Below are 21,606 nucleotides of genomic sequence, written 5' to 3'. Positions count from 1 at the left end.
TGAGTATTATTGATATAATTATACACTCCGCCGTTAAATATCACCCGGCGGTGAGTATTAGCGATATAATTATATACCCCGCCATTAAATATCACCCGTCGGTGAGTATTAGCGATATAATTATATACCCCGCCGTTAAATATCACCCGGCGGTGAGTATTAGCGATATAATTCTATACTCCCCACCGTTAAATATCACCCGTCGGTGAGTATTATCGATATAATTATATACCCCGCCGTTAAATATCACCCGGCGGTGAGTATTAGCGATATAATTCTATACTCCCCACCGTTAAATATCACCCGTCGGTGAGTATTATCGATATAGTTATATACCCCGCCGTTAAATATCACCCATCGGTGAGTATTATCGATATAGTTATATACCCCGCCGTTAAATATCACCCGTCGGTGAGTATTAGCGATATAATTATATACCCCGCCGTTAAATATCACCCGTCGGTGAGTATTATCGATATAATTATATACCCCGCCGTTAAATATCACCCGTCGGTGAGTATTATCGATATAACTATATACCCAGCCGTTAAATATCACCCGTCGGTGAGTATTATCGATATAATTATATACCCCGCCGTTAAATATCACCCGTCGGTGAGTATTATCGATATAATTATATACCCCGCCGTTAAATATCACCCGTCGGTGAGTATTATCGATATAGTTATATACCCCGCCGTTAAATATCACCCGTCGATGAGTATTATCGATATAGTTATATACCCCGCCGTTAAATATCACCCGTCGGTGAGTATTATCGATATAGTTATATACCCCGCCGTTAAATATCACCCGTCGATGAGTATTATCGATATAGTTATATACCCCGCCGTTAAATATCACCCGTCGGTGAGTATTATCGATATAATTATATATCCCGCCGTTAAATATCACCCGTCGGTGAGTATTATCGATATAGTTATATATCCCCGCCATTAAATATCACCCGTCGGTGAGTATTATCGATATAGTTATATACCCCGCCGTTAAATATCACCCGTCGGTGAGTATTATCGATATAATTATATACCCCGCCGTTAAATATCACCCGTCGGTGAGTATTAGCGATATAGTTATATATCCCCGCCGTTAAATATCACCTGTCGGTGAGTATTAGCGATATAGTTATATATCCCCGCCGTTAAATATCACCTGTCGGTGAGTATTATCGATATAATTATATACCCCGCCGTTAAATATCTCCCGACGGTGAGTATTATCGATATAATTATATACCCCGCCGTTAAATATCACCCGTCGGTGAGTATTAGCGATATAATTATATACCCCGCCGTTAAATATCACCCGTCGGTGAGTATTATCGATATAATTATATACCCCGCCGTTAAATATCACCCGTCGGTGAGTATTATCGATATAATTATATACCCCGCCATTAAATATCACCCGTCGGTGAGTATTATCGATATAGTTATATATCCCGCCGTTAAATATCACCCGTCGGTGAATATTATCGATATAGTTATATATCCCGCCGTTGAATATCACCCGTCGGTGAGTATTATCGATATAGTTATATATCCCGCCGTTAAATATCACCCGTCGGTGAGTATTATCGATATAGTTATATACCCGGCCGTTAAATATCACCCGTCGGTGAGTATTATCGATATAACTATATACCCCACCGTTAAATATCACCCGTCGGTGAGTATTATCGATATAACTATATACCCCGCCGTTAAATATCACCCGTCGGTGAGTATTATCGATATAACTATATACCCCGCCGTTAAATATCACCCGTCGGTGAGTATTATCGATATAGTTATATACCCCACCGTTAAATATCACCCGTCGGTGAGTATTATCGATATAATTATATATCCCCACCGTTAAATATCACCCGTCGGTGAGTATTATCGATATAATTATATATCCCCACCGTTAAATATCACCCGTCGGTGAGTATTATCGATATAGTTATATACCCCACCGTTAAATATCACCCGTCGGTGAGTATTATCGATATAGTTATATACCCCCCGTTAAATATCACCCGTCGGTGAGTATTATCGATATAATTATATACCCCACCGTTAAATATCACCCGTCGGTGAGTATTATCGATATAATTATATACCCCACCGTTAAATATCACCCGTCGGTGAGTATTATCGATATAATTATATACCCCGGCGTTAAATATCACCCGTCGGTGAGTATTATCGATATAGTTATATATCCCCGCCATTAAATATCACCCGTCGGTGAGTATTATCGATATAGTTATATACCCCGCCGTTAAATATCACCCGTCGGTGAGTATTATCGATATAGTTATATACCCCGCCGTTAAATATCACCCGTCGGTGAGTATTATCGATATAATTATATACCCCGCCGTTAAATATCACCCGTCGGTGAGTATTAGCGATATAATTATATACCCCGCCGTTAAATATCACCCGTCGGTGAGTATTATCGATATAATTATATACCCCGCCGTTAAATATCACCCGTCGGTGAGTATTATCGATATAATTATATACCCGGCCGTTAAATATCACCCGTCGGTGAGTATTAGCGATATAATTATACACCCCGCCGTTAAATATCACCCGTCGGTGAGTATTAGCGATATAACTATATACCCCGGCGTTAAATATCACCCGTCGGTGAGTATTATCGATATAATTATATACCCCGCCGTTAAATATCACCCGTCTGTGAGTATTATCGATATAGTTATATACCCCGCCGTTAAATATCACCCGTCGGTGAGTATTATCGATATAGTTATATACCCCGCCGTTAAATATCACCCGTCGGTGAGTATTATCGATATAATTATATACCCCGCCGTTAAATATCACCCGTCGGTGAGTATTATCGATATAATTATATACCCCGCCGTTAAATATCACCCGTCTGTGAGTATTATCGATATAGTTATATACCCCGCCGTTAAATATCACCCGTCGGTGAGTATTATCGATATAGTTATATACCCCGCCGTTAAATATCACCCGTCGGTGAGTATTATCGATATAGTTATATACCCCGCCGTTAAATATCACCCGTCGGTGAGTATTATCGATATAGTTATATACCCCGCCGTTAAATATCACCCGTCGGTGAGTATTATCGATATAGTTATATATCCCGCCGTTAAATATCACCCGTCGGTGAGTATTATCGATATAATTATATACCCCGCCGTTAAATATCACCCGTCGGTGAGTATTATCGATATAATTATATACCCCGCCGTTAAATATCACCCGTCGGTGAGTATTATCGATATAATTATATACCCCGCCGTTAAATATCACCCGTCGGTGAGTATTATCGATATAATTATATACCCCGCCATTAAATATCACCCGTCGGTGAGTATTATCGATATAGTTATATATCCCGCCGTTAAATATCACCCGTCGGTGAATATTATCGATATAGTTATATATCCCGCCGTTGAATATCACCCGTCGGTGAGTATTATCGATATAGTTATATATCCCGCCGTTAAATATCACCCGTCGGTGAGTATTATCGATATAGTTATATACCCGGCCGTTAAATATCACCCGTCGGTGAGTATTATCGATATAACTATATACCCCACCGTTAAATATCACCCGTCGGTGAGTATTATCGATATAACTATATACCCCGCCGTTAAATATCACCCGTCGGTGAGTATTATCGATATAACTATATACCCCGCCGTTAAATATCACCCGTCGGTGAGTATTATCGATATAGTTATATACCCCACCGTTAAATATCACCCGTCGGTGAGTATTATCGATATAATTATATATCCCCACCGTTAAATATCACCCGTCGGTGAGTATTATCGATATAATTATATATCCCCACCGTTAAATATCACCCGTCGGTGAGTATTATCGATATAGTTATATACCCCACCGTTAAATATCACCCGTCGGTGAGTATTATCGATATAGTTATATACCCCCCGTTAAATATCACCCGTCGGTGAGTATTATCGATATAATTATATACCCCACCGTTAAATATCACCCGTCGGTGAGTATTATCGATATAATTATATACCCCACCGTTAAATATCACCCGTCGGTGAGTATTATCGATATAATTATATACCCCGGCGTTAAATATCACCCGTCGGTGAGTATTATCGATATAGTTATATATCCCCGCCATTAAATATCACCCGTCGGTGAGTATTATCGATATAGTTATATACCCCGCCGTTAAATATCACCCGTCGGTGAGTATTATCGATATAGTTATATACCCCGCCGTTAAATATCACCCGTCGGTGAGTATTATCGATATAATTATATACCCCGCCGTTAAATATCACCCGTCGGTGAGTATTAGCGATATAATTATATACCCCGCCGTTAAATATCACCCGTCGGTGAGTATTATCGATATAATTATATACCCCGCCGTTAAATATCACCCGTCGGTGAGTATTATCGATATAATTATATACCCGGCCGTTAAATATCACCCGTCGGTGAGTATTAGCGATATAATTATACACCCCGCCGTTAAATATCACCCGTCGGTGAGTATTAGCGATATAACTATATACCCCGGCGTTAAATATCACCCGTCGGTGAGTATTATCGATATAATTATATACCCCGCCGTTAAATATCACCCGTCTGTGAGTATTATCGATATAGTTATATACCCCGCCGTTAAATATCACCCGTCGGTGAGTATTATCGATATAGTTATATACCCCGCCGTTAAATATCACCCGTCGGTGAGTATTATCGATATAATTATATACCCCGCCGTTAAATATCACCCGTCGGTGAGTATTATCGATATAATTATATACCCCGCCGTTAAATATCACCCGTCTGTGAGTATTATCGATATAGTTATATACCCCGCCGTTAAATATCACCCGTCGGTGAGTATTATCGATATAGTTATATACCCCGCCGTTAAATATCACCCGTCGGTGAGTATTATCGATATAGTTATATACCCCGCCGTTAAATATCACCCGTCGGTGAGTATTATCGATATAGTTATATACCCCGCCGTTAAATATCACCCGTCGGTGAGTATTATCGATATAGTTATATATCCCGCCGTTAAATATCACCCGTCGGTGAGTATTATCGATATAATTATATACCCCGCCGTTAAATATCACCCGTCGGTGAGTATTATCGATATAATTATATACCCCGCCGTTAAATATCACCCGTCGGTGAGTATTATCGATATAATTATATACCCCGCCGTTAAATATCACCCGTCGGTGAGTATTATCGATGTAGTTATATACCCCGCCGTTAAATATCACCCGTCGGTGAGTATTATCGACATAACTATATATCCCCGCCGTTAAATATCGCCCGTCAGTGAGTATTATCGATATAGTTATATACCCCGCCGTTAAATATCACCCGTCGGTGAGTATTATCGATATAGTTATATATCCCGCCGTTAAATATCACCCGTCGGTGAGTATTATCGATATAGTTATATACCCCGCCGTTAAATATCACCCGTCGGTGAGTATTATCGATATAGTTATATACCCCGCCGTTAAATATCACCCGTCGGTGAGTATTATCGATATAACTATATACCCCCCGTTAAATATCACCCGTCGGTGAGTATTATCGATATAATTATATATCCCCGCCGTTAAATATCACCCGTCGGTGAGTATTATCAAATTAGTTCTGTTACCCGTCACTGAATGTCAGGGTTGTGGTATATCAGTCAATACTATTGATATGGTTAGGTTTCCTGTCATTAAATTTTATATATTGTTATATTTATATATCTCGTCAGTAAATCTTGCATAATCGCATCTCAAGAAATATTATTGGTATAATTATGTATCTCGTCATTAAATATCGAGTTCGCAAATATCTGTAAATATTAATGTTATAATTATATAACCAATCTTTAAATATTGTCATTTTTGGAAATCTGTGAATGTTTTCAATTTTCTTATCTATTCCCCCCACTAAATATCATTGTTTGTGTTTGGTGGTTAATATTATCGTTGCATTTATATCTACTGTCGTTAAATGTCATCATTAAGGTGTATTGACAAATAATTTTACAATAGTTACATGGCAAGTCATTAAACATCATTGGTACTATATAACGGTAAATAGTTCTGATGTAATTTTATATACAACCATTAAATATTGTGTTATCTTGTATCAGTAGGTATTATCGTTAGGATATTTCATATTGATAATATATCCCATCATTAAATGTCATTGTTATGTTCTATCGGTAAATAATATCATTATATTTGTATCTTTTGTCATTAAATATCATCTATCAGTGAAAGCTGTTAATGTAATTTTATATTGAGTCATTAAATATCATTGTAATGGTATATCAGTAAATATTATTGATCGGGTTATTTCATGTCAGTGAATATTATCAATAAAATCATGATTAGATTACTTTACAGTGTGGAAACAGGCCCTTCGGCCCAACAAGCCCACTCCGTCCCGCCGAAGATCAACTCACCCAGACCCATTCCCCTACATTTACCCCTTACCTAACACTACGGGCAATTTAGCATGGCCAGTTCACCTGACCTGCACATCTTCGGACTGTGGGAGGAAACCAGAGCACCCGGGGGAGACCCACGCAGACACGGGGAGGACGTGCGAACTCCACACACACAGTCGCCTGAGATGGGAATTGAACCCGGGACTCTGGCGCTGTGAGGTAGCAGTGCCAGCCACCGTGCCGCCCAACTAAGTTGGTGACTTGGTGATGGGATACTAACCTCTGTGGAGTTGACCCAGGACAAGAGTAGGCCGGTGGCTGTGTAGGGTGAGAGAGGGAGGTTTGGGGGTCTGTGAGGACACGGGGAGCAAGGTGAAGGTGAAGGTGGGAGGAGAGTTGGGAAAACGGTGAAAGGGGCACAACTTGCAGATATCCCCTGGGTAAGACCAGGTGAAGGAATCGGGGTTGACTGACACTCATGGGCTTGCTTTGTCCCGACAGTAACCTGACCCACGCGATTGTGAAGGAGAAATTTAAGAAACACATCAAAAAGGATTCCTTGACCAAGGAGGAGAAGGTGCAGCTAAAGCAGGCGGTGGAGAAAGTGTTGCTCGAAAAGGAGGTTGGTGCAGCGCCCCCTCACTCCTCTCCCACAGTGCGGGGCTCTCTTATACCCCTCCCGCAGTGCGGAGCTCCCTCGCTGCTGACCCTCCCACAGTGCGGGGCTCCCTCGGCGCTGACCCTCCCACAGTGCGGGGCTCCCTCAGCGCTGACCCTCCCATAGTGCGGGGCTACCTCGGCGCTGACCCTCCCACAGTGCGGGGCTCCCTCGGGGCTGACCCTCCCACAGTGCGGGGCTCCCTCAGCACTGACCCTCCCACAGTGCGGGGCTCCCTCAGCACTGAGCCTCCCACAGTGCGGGGCTCCCTCGGTGCTGACCCTCCCACAGTGCGGGGCTCCCTCGGCGCTGACCCTCCCACAGTGCGGGGCTCCCTCAGCACTGACCCTCCCACAGTGCGGGGCTCCCTCGGTGCTGACCCTCCCACAGTGCGGGGCTCCCTCAGCACTGACCCTCCCACAGTGCGGGGCTCCCTCAGCGCTGACCCTCCCACAGTGCGGGGCTCCCTCAGCGCTGACCCTCCCACAGTGCGGGGCTCCCTCGGTGCTGACCCTCCCACAGTGCGGGGCTCCCTCAGCACTGACCCTCCCACAGTGCGGGGCTCCCTCAGCGCTAACCCTCCCACAATGTGGGGCTCCCTCAGCGCTGACCCTCCCACAGTGCGGGGCTCCCTCGGCGCTGACCCTCCCACAGTGCGGGGCTCCCTCAGCGCTGACCCTCCCACAGTGCGGGGCTCCCTCGGGGCTGACCCTCCCACAGTGCGGGGCTCCCTCAGCACTGACCCTCCCACAGTGCGGGGCTCCCTCAGCACTGACCCTCCCACAGTGCGGGGCTCCCTCGGTGCTGACCCTCCCACAGTGCGGGGCTCCCTCGGTGCTGACCCTCCCACAGTGCGGGGCTCCCTCGGCGCTGACCCTCCCACAGTGCGGGGCTCCCTCGGGGCTGACCCTCCCACAGTGCGGGGCTCCCTCGGTGCTGACCCTCCCACAGTGCGGGGCTCCCTCAGCACTGACCCTCCCACAGTTCGGGGCTCCCTCGGCCCTGGCCCTCCCACAGTGCGGGGCTCCCTCAGCACTGACCCTCCCACAGTGCGGGGCTCCCTCAGCGCTGACCCTCCCACAGTGCGGGGCTCCCTCAGCACTGACCCTCCCACAGTGCGGGGCTCCCTCAGCGCTGACCCTCCCACAGTGCGGGGCTCCCTCAGCGCTGACCCTCCCACAGTGCGGGGCTCCCTCAGCACTGACCCTCCCACAGTGCGGGGCTCCCTCGGCACTGACCCTCCCACAGTGCGGGGCTACCTCAGCGCTGACCCTCCCACAGTGCGGGGCTCCCTCAGCACTGACCCTCCCACAGTGCGGGGCTCCCTCAGCGCTGACCCTCCCACAGTGCGGGGCTCTCTCAGCACTGACCCTCCCACAGTGCGGGGCTCCCTCAGCACTGACCCTCCCACAGTGCGGGGCTCCCTCAGCGCTGACCCTCCCACAGTGCGGGGCTCTCTCAGCACTGACCCTCCCACAGTGCGGGGCTCCCTCAGCACTGACCCTCCCACAGTGCGGGGCTCCCTTGGCACTGACTCTCCCACAGTGCGGGGCTCCCTCGGCACTGACCCTCCTACAGTGCGGGGCTCCCTCGGCGGTGACCCTCCCACAGTGCGGGGCTCCCTTGGCTCTGACCCTCCCACAGTGCGGGGCTCCCTCATCACTGACCCTCCCACAGTGCGGGGCTCCCTCAGCACTGACCCTCCCACAGTGCGGGGCTCCCTCGGCGCTGACCCTCCCACAGTGCGGGGCTCCCTCAGCACTGACCCTCCCACAGTGCGGGGCTCCCTCGGTGCTGACCCTCCCACAGTGCGGGGCTCCCTCGGCGCTGACCCTCCCACAGTGCGGGGCTCCCTCGGCACTGACCCTCCCACAGTGCGGGGCTCCCTCAGCACTGACCCTCCCACAGTGCGGGGCTCCCTCAGCACTGACCCTCACACAGTGCGGGGCTCCCTCGGTGCTGACCCTCCCACTGTGCGGGGCTCCCTCGATGCTGACCCTCCCACAGTGCGGGGCTCCCTCAGCACTGACCCTCCCACAGTGTGGGGCTCCCTCTGCACTGACCCTCCCACAGTGCGGGGCTCCCTCAGCACTGACCCTCCCACAGTGCGGGGCTCCCTCAGCACTGACCCTCCCACAGTGCGGGGCTCCCTCAGCACTGTCCCTCCCACAGTGCGGGGCTCCCTCAGCGCTGACCCTCCCACAGTGCGGGGCTCCCACAGCACTGACCCTCCCACAGTGCGGGGCTCCCTCGCTGCTGACCCTCCCAGAGTGCGGGGCTCCCTCGGCGCTGACCCTCCCACAGTGCGGGGCTCCCTCGGCACTGACCCTCCCACAGTGCGGGGCTCCCTCGGCACTGACCCTCCCACAGTGCGGGGCTCCCTCAGCGCTGACCCTCCCACAGTGCGGGGCGCCCTCAGCACTGACCCTCCCACAGTGCGGGGCTCCCTCAGCACTGACCCTCCCACAGTGCGGGGCTCCCTCAGCGCTGACCCTCCCACAGTGCGGGGCTCCCTCAGCACTGACCCTCCCACAGTGCGGGGCTCCCTCAGCGCTGACCCTCCGACAGTGCGGGGCTCCCTCGGTGCTGACCCTCCCACAGTGCGGGGCTCCCTCAGCGCTGACCCTCCCACAGTGCGGGGCTCCCTCAGCACTGACCCTCCCACAGTGCGGGGCTCCCTCAGCGCTGACCCTCCCACAGTGCGGGGCTCCCTCGGCACTGACCCTCCCACAGTGCGGGGCTCCCTCAGCACTGACCCTCCCACAGTGCGGGGCTCCCTCAGCACTGACCCTCCCACAGTGCGGGGCTCCCTCGGCACTGACTCTCCCACAGTGCGGGGCTCCCTCGGCACTGACCCTCCCACAGTGCGGGGCTCCCTCGGCGGTGACCCTCCCACAGTGCGGGGCTCCCTCGGCACTGACCTTCCCACAGTGCGGGGCTCCCTCGGCGGTGACCCTCCCACAGTGCGGGGCTCCATTGGCACTGACCCTCCCACAGTGCGGGGCTCCCTCGCTGCTGACCCTCCAACAGTGCGGGGCTCCTTCGGCGCTGACCCTCCCACAGTGCGGGGCTCCCTCAGCGCTGACCCTCCCATAGTGCGGGGCTACCTCGGCGCTGACCCTCCCACAGTGCGGGGCTCCCTCGGGGCTGACCCTCCCACAGTGCGGGGCTCCCTCAGCACTGACCCTCCCACAGTGCGGGGCTCCCTCAGCACTGAGCCTCCCACAGTGCGGGGCTCCCTCGGTGCTGACCCTCCCACAGTGCGGGGCTCCCTCGGCGCTGACCCTCCCACAGTGCGGGGCTCCCTCAGCACTGACCCTCCCACAGTGCGGGGCTCCCTCGGTGCTGACCCTCCCACAGTGCGGGGCTCCCTCAGCACTGACCCTCCCACAGTGCGGGGCTCCCTCAGCGCTGACCCTCCCACAGTGCGGGGCTCCCTCAGCGCTGACCCTCCCACAGTGCGGGGCTCCCTCGGTGCTGACCCTCCCACAGTGCGGGGCTCCCTCAGCACTGACCCTCCCACAGTGCGGGGCTCCCTCAGCGCTAACCCTCCCACAATGCGGGGCTCCCTCAGCACTGACCCTCCCACAGTGCGGGGCTCCCTCAGCGCTGACCCTCCCACAGTGCGGGGCTCCCTCAGCACTGACCCTCCCACAGTGCGGGGCTCCCTCAGCGCTGACCCTCCCACAGTGCGGGGCTCCCTCAGCGCTGACCCTCCCACAGTGCGGGGCTCCCTCAGCACTGACCCTCCCACAGTGCGGGGCTCCCTCGGCACTGACCCTCCCACAGTGCGGGGCTACCTCGGTGCTGACCCTCCCACAGTGCGGGGCTCCCTCGGCGCTGACCCTCCCACAGTGCGGGGCTCCCTCAGCACTGACCCTCCCACAGTGCGGGGCTCCCTCGGTGCTGACCCTCCCACAGTGCGGGGCTCCCTCAGCACTGACCCTCCCACAGTGCGGGGCTCCCTCAGCGCTGACCCTCCCACAGTGCGGGGCTCCCTCAGCGCTGACCCTCCCACAGTGCGGGGCTCCCTCGGTGCTGACCCTCCCACAGTGCGGGGCTCCCTCAGCACTGACCCTCCCACAGTGCGGGGCTCCCTCAGCGCTAACCCTCCCACAATGCGGGGCTCCCTCAGCGCTGACCCTCCCACAGTGCGGGGCTCCCTCGGCGCTGACCCTCCCACAGTGCGGGGCTCCCTCGCTGCTGACCGTCCCACAGTGCTGGGCTCCCTCGGCGCTGACCCTCCCACAGTGCGGGGCTCCCTCAGCGCTGACCCTCCCACAGTGCGGGGCTCCCTCGGGGCTGACCCTCCCACAGTGCGGGGCTCCCTCAGCACTGACCCTCCCACAGTGCGGGGCTCCCTCAGCACTGACCCTCCCACAGTGCGGGGCTCCCTCGGTGCTGACCCTCCCACAGTGCGGGGCTCCCTCGGTGCTGACCCTCCCACAGTGCGGGGCTCCCTCGGCGCTGACCCTCCCACAGTGCGGGGCTCCCTCGGGGCTGACCCTCCCACAGTGCGGGGCTCCCTCGGTGCTGACCCTCCCACAGTGCGGGGCTCCCTCAGCACTGACCCTCCCACAGTTCGGGGCTCCCTCGGCCCTGGCCCTCCCACAGTGCGGGGCTCCCTCAGCACTGACCCTCCCACAGTGCGGGGCTCCCTCAGCGCTGACCCTCCCACAGTGCGGGGCTCCCTCAGCACTGACCCTCCCACAGTGCGGGGCTCCCTCAGCGCTGACCCTCCCACAGTGCGGGGCTCCCTCAGCGCTGACCCTCCCACAGTGCGGGGCTCCCTCAGCACTGACCCTCCCACAGTGCGGGGCTCCCTCGGCACTGACCCTCCCACAGTGCGGGGCTACCTCAGCGCTGACCCTCCCACAGTGCGGGGCTCCAACAGCACTGACCCTCCCACAGTGCGGGGCTCCCTCAGCACTGACCCTCCCACAGTGCGGGGCTCCCTCAGCGCTGACCCTCCCACAGTGCGGGGCTCCCTCGGCACTGACCCTCCCACAATGCGGGGCTCCCTCGATGCTGACCCTCCCACACTGCGGGGCTCCCTCAGCACTGACCCTCCCACAGTGCGGGGCTCCCTCGGTGCTAACCCTCCCACAATGCGGGGCTCCCTCAGCGCTGACCCTCCCACAGTGCGGGGCTCCCTCGGCACTGACCCTCCCACAGTGCGGGGCTCCCTCAGCACTGACCCTCCCACAGTGCGGGGCTCCCTCAGCACTGACCCTCCCACAGTGCGGGGCTCCCTCAGCACTGACCCTCCCACAGTGCGGGGCTCCCTCGGCACTGACTCTCCCACAGTGCGGGGCTCCCTCGGCACTGACCCTCCCACAGTGCGGGGCTCCCTCGGCGGTGACCCTCCCACAGTGCGGGGCTCCCTTGGCTCTGACCCTCCCACAGTGCAGGGCTCCCTCATCACTGACCCTCCCACAGTGCGGGGCTCCCTCAGCACTGACCCTCCCACAGTGCGGGGCTCCCTCGGCGCTGACCCTCCCACAGTGCGGGGCTCCCTCAGCACTGACCCTCCCACAGTGCGGGGCTCCCTCAGCACTGACCCTCCCACAGTGCGGGGCTCCCTCGGTGCTGACCCTCCCACAGTGCGGGGCTCCCTCGGCGCTGACCCTCCCACAGTGCGGGGCTCCCTCGGCACTGACCCTCCCACAGTGCGGGGCTCCCTCAGCACTGACCCTCCAACAGTGCGGGGCTCCCTCAGCACTGACCCTCACACAGTGCGGGGCTCCCTCGGTGCTGACCCTCCCACTGTGCGGGGCTCCCTCGATGCTGACCCTCCCACAGTGCGGGGCTCCCTCAGCACTGACCCTCCCACAGTGTGGGGCTCCCTCTGCACTGACCCTCCCACAGTGCGGGGCTCCCTCAGCACTGACCCTCCCACAGTGCGGGGCTCCCTCAGCACTGACCCTCCCACAGTGCGGGGCTCCCTCAGCACTGTCCCTCCCACAGTGCGGGGCTCCCTCAGCGCTGACCCTCCCACAGTGCGGGGCTCCCACAGCACTGACCCTCCCACAGTGCGGGGCTCCCTCGCTGCTGACCCTCCCAGAGTGCGGGGCTCCCTCGGCGCTGACCCTCCCACAGTGCGGGGCTCCCTCGGCACTGACCCTCCCACAGTGCGGGGCTCCCTCGGCACTGACCCTCCCACAGTGCGGGGCTCCCTCAGCGCTGACCCTCCCACAGTGCGGGGAGCCCTCAGCACTGACCCTCCCACAGTGCGGGGCTCCCTCAGCACTGACCCTCCCACAGTGCGGGGCTCCCTCAGCACTGACCCTCCCACAGTGCGGGGCTCCCTCAGCGCTAACCCTCCCACAATGCGGGGCTCCCTCAGCGCTGACCCTCCCACAGTGCGGGGCTCCCTCGGCGCTGACCCTCCCACAGTGCGGGGCTCCCTCGCTGCTGACCGTCCCACAGTGCTGGGCTCCCTCGGCGCTGACCCTCCCACAGTGCGGGGCTCCCTCAGCGCTGACCCTCCCACAGTGCGGGGCTCCCTCGGGGCTGACCCTCCCACAGTGCGGGGCTCCCTCAGCACTGACCCTCCCACAGTGCGGGGCTCCCTCAGCACTGACCCTCCCACAGTGCGGGGCTCCCTCGGTGCTGACCCTCCCACAGTGCGGGGCTCCCTCGGTGCTGACCCTCCCACAGTGCGGGGCTCCCTCGGCGCTGACCCTCCCACAGTGCGGGGCTCCCTCGGGGCTGACCCTCCCACAGTGCGGGGCTCCCTCGGTGCTGACCCTCCCACAGTGCGGGGCTCCCTCAGCACTGACCCTCCCACAGTTCGGGGCTCCCTCGGCCCTGGCCCTCCCACAGCGCGGGGCTCCCTCAGCACTGACCCTCCCACAGTGCGGGGCTCCCTCAGCGCTGACCCTCCCACAGTGCGGGGCTCCCTCAGCACTGACCCTCCCACAGTGCGGGGCTCCCTCAGCGCTGACCCTCCCACAGTGCGGGGCTCCCTCAGCGCTGACCCTCCCACAGTGCGGGGCTCCCTCAGCACTGACCCTCCCACAGTGCGGGGCTCCCTCGGCACTGACCCTCCCACAGTGCGGGGCTACCTCAGCGCTGACCCTCCCACAGTGCGGGGCTCCAACAGCACTGACCCTCCCACAGTGCGGGGCTCCCTCAGCACTGACCCTCCCACAGTGCGGGGCTCCCTCAGCGCTGACCCTCCCACAGTGCGGGGCTCCCTCGGCACTGACCCTCCCACAATGCGGGGCTCCCTCGATGCTGACCCTCCCACACTGCGGGGCTCCCTCAGCACTGACCCTCCCACAGTGCGGGGCTCCCTCGGTGCTAACCCTCCCACAATGCGGGGCTCCCTCAGCGCTGACCCTCCCACAGTGCGGGGCTCCCTCGGCACTGACCCTCCCACAGTGCAGGGCTCCCTCAGCACTGACCCTCCCACAGTGCGGGGCTCCCTCAGCACTGACCCTCCCACAGTGCAGGGCTCCCTCAGCACTGACCCTCCCACAGTGCGGGGCTCCCTCAGCACTGACCCTCCCACAGTGCGGGGCTCCCTCAGCGCTGACCCTCCCACAGTGCGGGGCTCCCTCAGCACTGACCCTCCCACAGTGTGGGGCTCCCTCAGCACTGACCCTCCCACAGTGCGGGGCTCCCTCGGCACTGACTCTCCCACAGTGCGGGGCTCCCTCGGCACTGACCCTCCCACAGTGCGGGGCTCCCTCGGCGGTGACCCTCCCACAGTGCGGGGCTCCCTTGGCTCTGACCCTCCCACAGTGCGGGGCTCCCTCATCACTGACCCTCCCACAGTGCGGGGCTCCCTCAGCACTGACCCTCCCACAGTGCGGGGCTCCCTCGGCGCTGACCCTCCCACAGTGCGGGGCTCCCTCAGCACTGACCCTCCCACAGTGCGGGGCTCCCTCAGCACTGACCCTCCCACAGTGCGGGGCTCCCTCGGTGCTGACCCTCCCACAGTGCGGGGCTCCCTCGGCGCTGACCCTCCCACAGTGCGGGGCTCCCTCGGCACTGACCCTCCCACAGTGCGGGGCTCCCTCAGCACTGACCCTCCCACAGTGCGGGGCTCCCTCAGCACTGACCCTCACACAGTGCGGGGCTCCCTCGGTGCTGACCCTCCCACTGTGCGGGGCTCCCTCGATGCTGACCCTCCCACAGTGCGGGGCTCCCTCAGCACTGACCCTCCCACAGTGTGGGGCTCCCTCTGCACTGACCCTCCCACAGTGCGGGGCTCCCTCAGCACTGACCCTCCCACAGTGCGGGGCTCCCTCAGCACTGACCCTCCCACAGTGCGGGGCTCCCTCAGCACTGTCCCTCCCACAGTGCGGGGCTCCCTCAGCGCTGACCCTCCCACAGTGCGGGGCTCCCACAGCACTGACCCTCCCACAGTGCGGGGCTCCCTCGCTGCTGACCCTCCCAGAGTGCGGGGCTCCCTCGGCGCTGACCCTCCCACAGTGCGGGGCTCCCTCGGCACTGACCCTCCCACAGTGCGGGGCTCCCTCGGCACTGACCCTCCCACAGTGCGGGGCTCCCTCAGCACTGACCCTCCCACAGTGCGGGGCTCCCTCAGCGCTGACCCTCCCACAGTGCGGGGCTCCCTCAGCGCTGACCCTCCCACAGTGCGGGGCTCCCTCGGTGCTGACCCTCCCACAGTGCGGGGCTCCCTCAGCGCTGACCCTCCCACAGTGCGGGGCTCCCTCAGCACTGACCCTCCCACAGTGCGGGGCTCCCTCAGCGCTGACCCTCCCACAGTGCGGGGCTCCCTCAGCACTGACCCTCCCACAGTGTGGGGCTCCCTCAGCACTGACCCTCCGACAGTGCGGGGCTCCCTCAGCACTGACCCTCCCACATTGCGGGGCTCCCTCAGCACTGACCCTCCCACAGTGCGGGGCTCCCTCAGCACTGACCCTCCCACAGTGCGGGGCTCCCTCAGCACTGACCCTCCCACAGTGCGGGGCTCCCTCAGCACTGACCCTCCCACAGTGCGGGGCTCCCTCGGCGCTGACCCTCCCACAGAGCGGGGCTCCCTCGGCACTGACCCTCCCACTGTGCGGGGCTCCCTCGGCGGTGACCCTCCCACAGTGCGGGGCACCCTCGGCACTGACCTTCCCACAGTGCGGGGCTCCCTCGGCACTGACCCTCCCACAGTGCGGGGCTCCCTCGGCGGTGACCCTCCCACAGTGCGGGGCTCCATTGGCACTGACCCTCCCACAGTGCGGGGCTCCCTCGCTGCTGACCCTCCCACAGTGCGGGGCTCCCTCGGCGCTGACCCTCCCACAGTGCGGGGCTCCCTCAGCGCTGACCCTCCCATAGTGCGGGGCTACCTCGGCGCTGACCCTCCCACAGTGCGGGGCTCCCTCGGGGCTGACCCTCCCACAGTGCGGGGCTCCCTCAGCACTGACCCTCCCACAGTGCGGGGCTCCCTCAGCACTGAGCCTCCCACAGTGCGGGGCTCCCTCGGTGCTGACCCTCCCACAGTGCGGGGCTCCCTCGGCGCTGACCCTCCCACAGTGCGGGGCTCCCTCAGCACTGACCCTCCCACAGTGCGGGGCTCCCTCGGTGCTGACCCTCCCACAGTGCGGGGCTCCCTCAGCACTGACCCTCCCACAGTGCGGGGCTCCCTCAGCGCTGACCCTCCCACAGTGCGGGGCTCCCTCAGCGCTGACCCTCCCACAGTGCGGGGCTCCCTCAGCACTGACCCTCCCACAGTGCGGGGCTCCCTCAGCACTGACCCTCCCACAGTGCGGGGCTCCCTCAGCACTGTCCCTCCCACAGTGCGGGGCTCCCTCAGCGCTGACCCTCCCACAGTGCGGGGCTCCCACAGCACTGACCCTCCCACAGTGCGGGGCTCCCTCGCTGCTGACCCTCCCAGAGTGCGGGGCTCCCTCGGCGCTGACCCTCCCACAGTGCGGGGCTCCCTCGGCACTGACCCTCCCACAGTGCGGGGCTCCCTCGGCACTGACCCTCCCACAGTGCGGGGCTCCCTCAGCGCTGACCCTCCCACAGTGCGGGGCGCCCTCAGCACTGACCCTCCCACAGTGCGGGGCTCCCTCAGCACTGACCCTCCCACAGTGCGGGGCTCCCTCAGCACTGACCCTCCCACAGTGCGGGGCTCCCTCAGCGCTGACCCTCCCACAATGCGGGGCTCCCTCAGCGCTGACCCTCCCACAGTGCGGGGCTCCCTCGGCGCTGACCCTCCCACAGTGCGGGGCTCCCTCGCTGCTGACCGTCCCACAGTGCTGGGCTCCCTCGGCGCTGACCCTCCCACAGTGCGGGGCTCCCTCAGCGCTGACCCTCCCACAGTGCGGGGCTCCCTCGGGGCTGACCCTCCCACAGTGCGGGGCTCCCTCAGCACTGACCCTCCCACAGTGCGGGGCTCCCTCAGCACTGACCCTCCCACAGTGCGGGGCTCCCTCGGTGCTGACCCTCCCACAGTGCGGGGCTCCCTCGGTGCTGACCCTCCCACAGTGCGGGGCTCCCTCGGCGCTGACCCTCCCACAGTGCGGGGCTCCCTCGGGGCTGACCCTCCCACAGTGCGGGGCTCCCTCGGTGCTGACCCTCCCACAGTGCGGGGCTCCCTCAGCACTGACCCTCCCACAGTTCGGGGCTCCCTCGGCCCTGGCCCTCCCACAGTGCGGGGCTCCCTCAGCACTGACCCTCCCACAGTGCGGGGCTCCCTCAGCGCTGACCCTCCCACAGTGCGGGGCTCCCTCAGCACTGACCCTCCCACAGTGCGGGGCTCCCTCAGCGCTGACCCTCCCACAGTGCGGGGCTCCCTCAGCGCTGACCCTCCCACAGTGCGGGGCTCCCTCAGCACTGACCCTCCCACAGTGCGGGGCTCCCTCGGCACTGACCCTCCCACAGTGCGGGGCTACCTCAGCGCTGACCCTCCCACAGTGCGGGGCTCCAACAGCACTGACCCTCCCACAGTGCGGGGCTCCCTCAGCACTGACCCTCCCACAGTGCGGGGCTCCCTCAGCGCTGACCCTCCCACAGTGCGGGGCTCCCTCGGCACTGACCCTCCCACAATGCGGGGCTCCCTCGATGCTGACCCTCCCACACTGCGGGGCTCCCTCAGCACTGACCCTCCCACAGTGCGGGGCTCCCTCGGTGCTAACCCTCCCACAATGCGGGGCTCCCTCAGCGCTGACCCTCCCACAGTGCGGGGCTCCCTCGGCACTGACCCTCCCACAGTGCAGGGCTCCCTCAGCACTGACCCTCCCACAGTGCGGGGCTCCCTCGGCACTGACTCTCCCACAGTGCGGGGCTCCCTCGGCACTGACCCTCCCACAGTGCGGGGCTCCCTCGGCGGTGACCCTCCCACAGTGCGGGGCTCCCTTGGCTCTGACCCTCCCACAGTGCGGGGCTCCCTCATCACTGACCCTCCCACAGTGCGGGGCTCCCTCAGCACTGACCCTCCCACAGTGCGGGGCTCCCTCGGCGCTGACCCTCCCACAGTGCGGGGCTCCCTCAGCACTGACCCTCCCACAGTGCGGGGCTCCCTCAGCACTGACCCTCCCACAGTGCGGGGCTCCCTCGGTGCTGACCCTCCCACAGTGCGGGGCTCCCTCGGCGCTGACCCTCCCACAGTGCGGGGCTCCCTCGGCACTGACCCTCCCACAGTGCGGGGCTCCCTCAGCACTGACCCTCCCACAGTGCGGGGCTCCCTCAGCACTGACCCTCACACAGTGCGGGGCTCCCTCGGTGCTGACCCTCCCACTGTGCGGGGCTCCCTCGATGCTGACCCTCCCACAGTGCGGGGCTCCCTCAGCACTGACCCTCCCACAGTGTGGGGCTCCCTCTGCACTGACCCTCCCACAGTGCGGGGCTCCCTCAGCACTGACCCTCCCACAGTGCGGGGCTCCCTCAGCACTGACCCTCCCACAGTGCGGGGCTCCCTCAGCACTGTCCCTCCCACAGTGCGGGGCTCCCTCAGCGCTGACCCTCCCACAGTGCGGGGCTCCCACAGCACTGACCCTCCCACAGTGCGGGGCTCCCTCGGTGCTGACCCTCCCACAGTGCGGGGCTCCCTCAGCACTGACCCTCCCACAGTGCGGGGCTCCCTCAGCGCTGACCCTCCCACAGTGCGGGGCTCCCTCAGCGCTGACCCTCCCACAGTGCGGGGCTCCCTCGGTGCTGACCCTCCCACAGTGCGGGGCTCCCTCAGCACTGACCCTCCCACAGTGCGGGGCTCCCTCAGCGCTGACCCTCCCACAGTGCGGGGCTCCCTCGGCACTGACCCTCCCACAACGCGGGGCTCCCTCGATGCTGACCCTCCCACACTGCGGGGCTCCCTCAGCACTGACCCTCCCACAGTGCGGGGCTCCCTCGGTGCTAACCCTCCCACAATGCGGGGCTCCCTCAGCGCTGACCCTCCCACAGTGCGGGGCTCCCTCGGCACTGACCCTCCCACAGTGCGGGGCTCCCTCAGCACTGACCCTCCCACAGTGCGGGGCTCCCTCAGCACTGACCCTCCCACAGTGCGGGGCTCCCTCGGCACTGACTCTCCCACAGTGCGGGGCTCCCTCGGCACTGACCCTCCCACAGTGCGGGGCTCCCTCGGCGGTGACCCTCCCACAGTGCGGGGCTCCCTTGGCTCTGACCCTCCCACAGTGCGGGGCTCCCTCGGGGCTGACCCTCCCACAGTGCGGGGCTCCCTCAGCACTGACCCTCCCACAGTGCGGGGCTCCCTCAGCACTGAGCCTCCCACAGTGCGGGGCTCCCTCGGTGCTGACCCTCCCACAGTGCGGGGCTCCCTCGGCGCTGACCCTCCCACAGTGCGGGGCTCCCTCAGCACTGACCCTCCCACAGTGCGGGGCTCCCTCGGTGCTGACCCTCCCACAGTGCGGGGCTCCCTCAGCACTGACCCTCCCACAGTGCGGGGCTCCCTCAGCGCTGACCCTCCCACAGTGCGGGGCTCCCTCAGCGCTGACCCTCCCACAGTGCGGGGCTCCCTCGGTGCTGACCCTCCCACAGTGCGGGGCTCCCTCAGCACTGACCCTCCCACAGTGCGGGGCTCCCTCAGCGCTAACCCTCCCACAATGCGGGGCTCCCTCAGCGCTGACCCTCCCACAGTGCGGGGCTCCCTCGGCGCTGACCCTCCCACAGTGCGGGGCTCCCTCGCTGCTGACCGTCCCACAGTGCTGGGCTCCCTCGGCGCTGACCCTCCCACAGTGCGGGGCTCCCTCAGCGCTGACCCTCCCACAGTGCGGGGCTCCCTCGGGGCTGACCCTCCCACAGTGCGGGGCTCCCTCAGCACTGACCCTCCCACAGTGCGGGGCTCCCTCAGCACTGACCCTCCCACAGTGCGGGGCTCCCTCTGTGCTGACCCTCCCACAGTGCGGGGCTCCCTCGGTGCTCACCCTCCCACAGTGCGGGGCTCCCTCGGCGCTGACCCTCCCACAGTGCGGGGCTCCCTCGGTGCTGACCCTCCCACAGTGCGGGGCTCCCTCGGTGCTGACCCTCCCACAGTGCGGGGCTCCCTCAGCACTGACCCTCCCACAGTTCGGGGCTCCCTCGGCCCTGGCCCTCCCACAGTGCGGGGCTCCCTCAGCACTGACCCTCCCACAGTGCGGGGTTCCCTCAGCGCTGACCCTCCCACAGTGCGGGGCTCCCTCAGCACTGACCCTCCCACAGTGCGGGGCTCCCTCAGCGCTGACCCTCCCACAGTGCGGGGCTCCCTCAGCGCTGACCCTCCCACAGTGCGGGGCTCCCTCAGCACTGACCCTCCCACAGTGCGGGGCTCCCTCGGCACTGACCCTCCCACAGTGCGGGGCTACCTCAGCGCTGACCCTCCCACAGTGCGGGGCTCCCTCAGCACTGACCCTCCCACAGTGCGGGGCTCCCTCAGCACTGACCCTCCCACAGTGCGGGGCTCCCTCAGCGCTGACCCTCCCACAGTGCGGGGCTCCCTCGGCACTGACCCTCCCACAACGCGGGGCTCCCTCGATGCTGACCCTCCCACACTGCGGGGCTCCCTCAGCACTGACCCTCCCACAGTGCGGGGCTCCCTCGGTGCTAACCCTCCCACAATGCGGGGCTCCCTCAGCGCTGACCCTCCCACAGTGCGGGGCTCCCTCGGCACTGACCCTCCCACAGTGCGGGGCTCCCTCAGCACTGACCCTCCCACAGTGCGGGGCTCCCTCAGCACTGACCCTCCCACAGTGCGGGGCTCCCTCGGCACTGACTCTCCCACAGTGCGGGGCTCCCTCGGCACTGACCCTCCCACAGTGCGGGGCTCCCTCGGCGGTGACCCTCCCACAGTGCGGGGCTCCCTTGGCTCTGACCCTCCCACAGTGCGGGGCTCCCTCATCACTGACCCTCCCACAGTGCGGGGCTCCCTCAGCACTGACCCTCCCACAGTGCGGGGCTCCCTCGGCGCTGACCCTCCCACAGTGCGGGGCTCCCTCAGCACTGACCCTCCCACAGTGCGGGGCTCCCTCAGCACTGACCCTCCCACAGTGCGGGGCTCC

The 21,606-nt window shown here is 61.0% G+C and overlaps 1 protein-coding gene across 1 annotated transcript in view; it reads left to right on the top strand.

Annotated features, from left to right (window-relative positions):
- The window catches only part of hirip3 (HIRA interacting protein 3), a 74,681-nt gene that overhangs the window by 30,267 nt on the left and 22,808 nt on the right, over positions 1-21,606 (top strand). The window contains exon 2 of the mRNA XM_087984364.1: positions 6,991-7,111. Within this exon, the coding sequence (XP_087840490.1) occupies positions 6,991-7,111 (121 nt within the window). The remainder of the gene's footprint in view (positions 1-6,990; positions 7,112-21,606) is intronic.

Source organism: Chiloscyllium plagiosum, unplaced genomic scaffold, assembly GCF_037043375.1.
Source record: "Chiloscyllium plagiosum isolate Xiang-an unplaced genomic scaffold, Cpla_swu_hap1 HiC_scaffold_48, whole genome shotgun sequence".
NCBI lineage: Eukaryota > Metazoa > Chordata > Chondrichthyes > Orectolobiformes > Hemiscylliidae > Chiloscyllium > Chiloscyllium plagiosum.
This window is presented reverse-complemented; position numbering and strand designations above follow the sequence as displayed.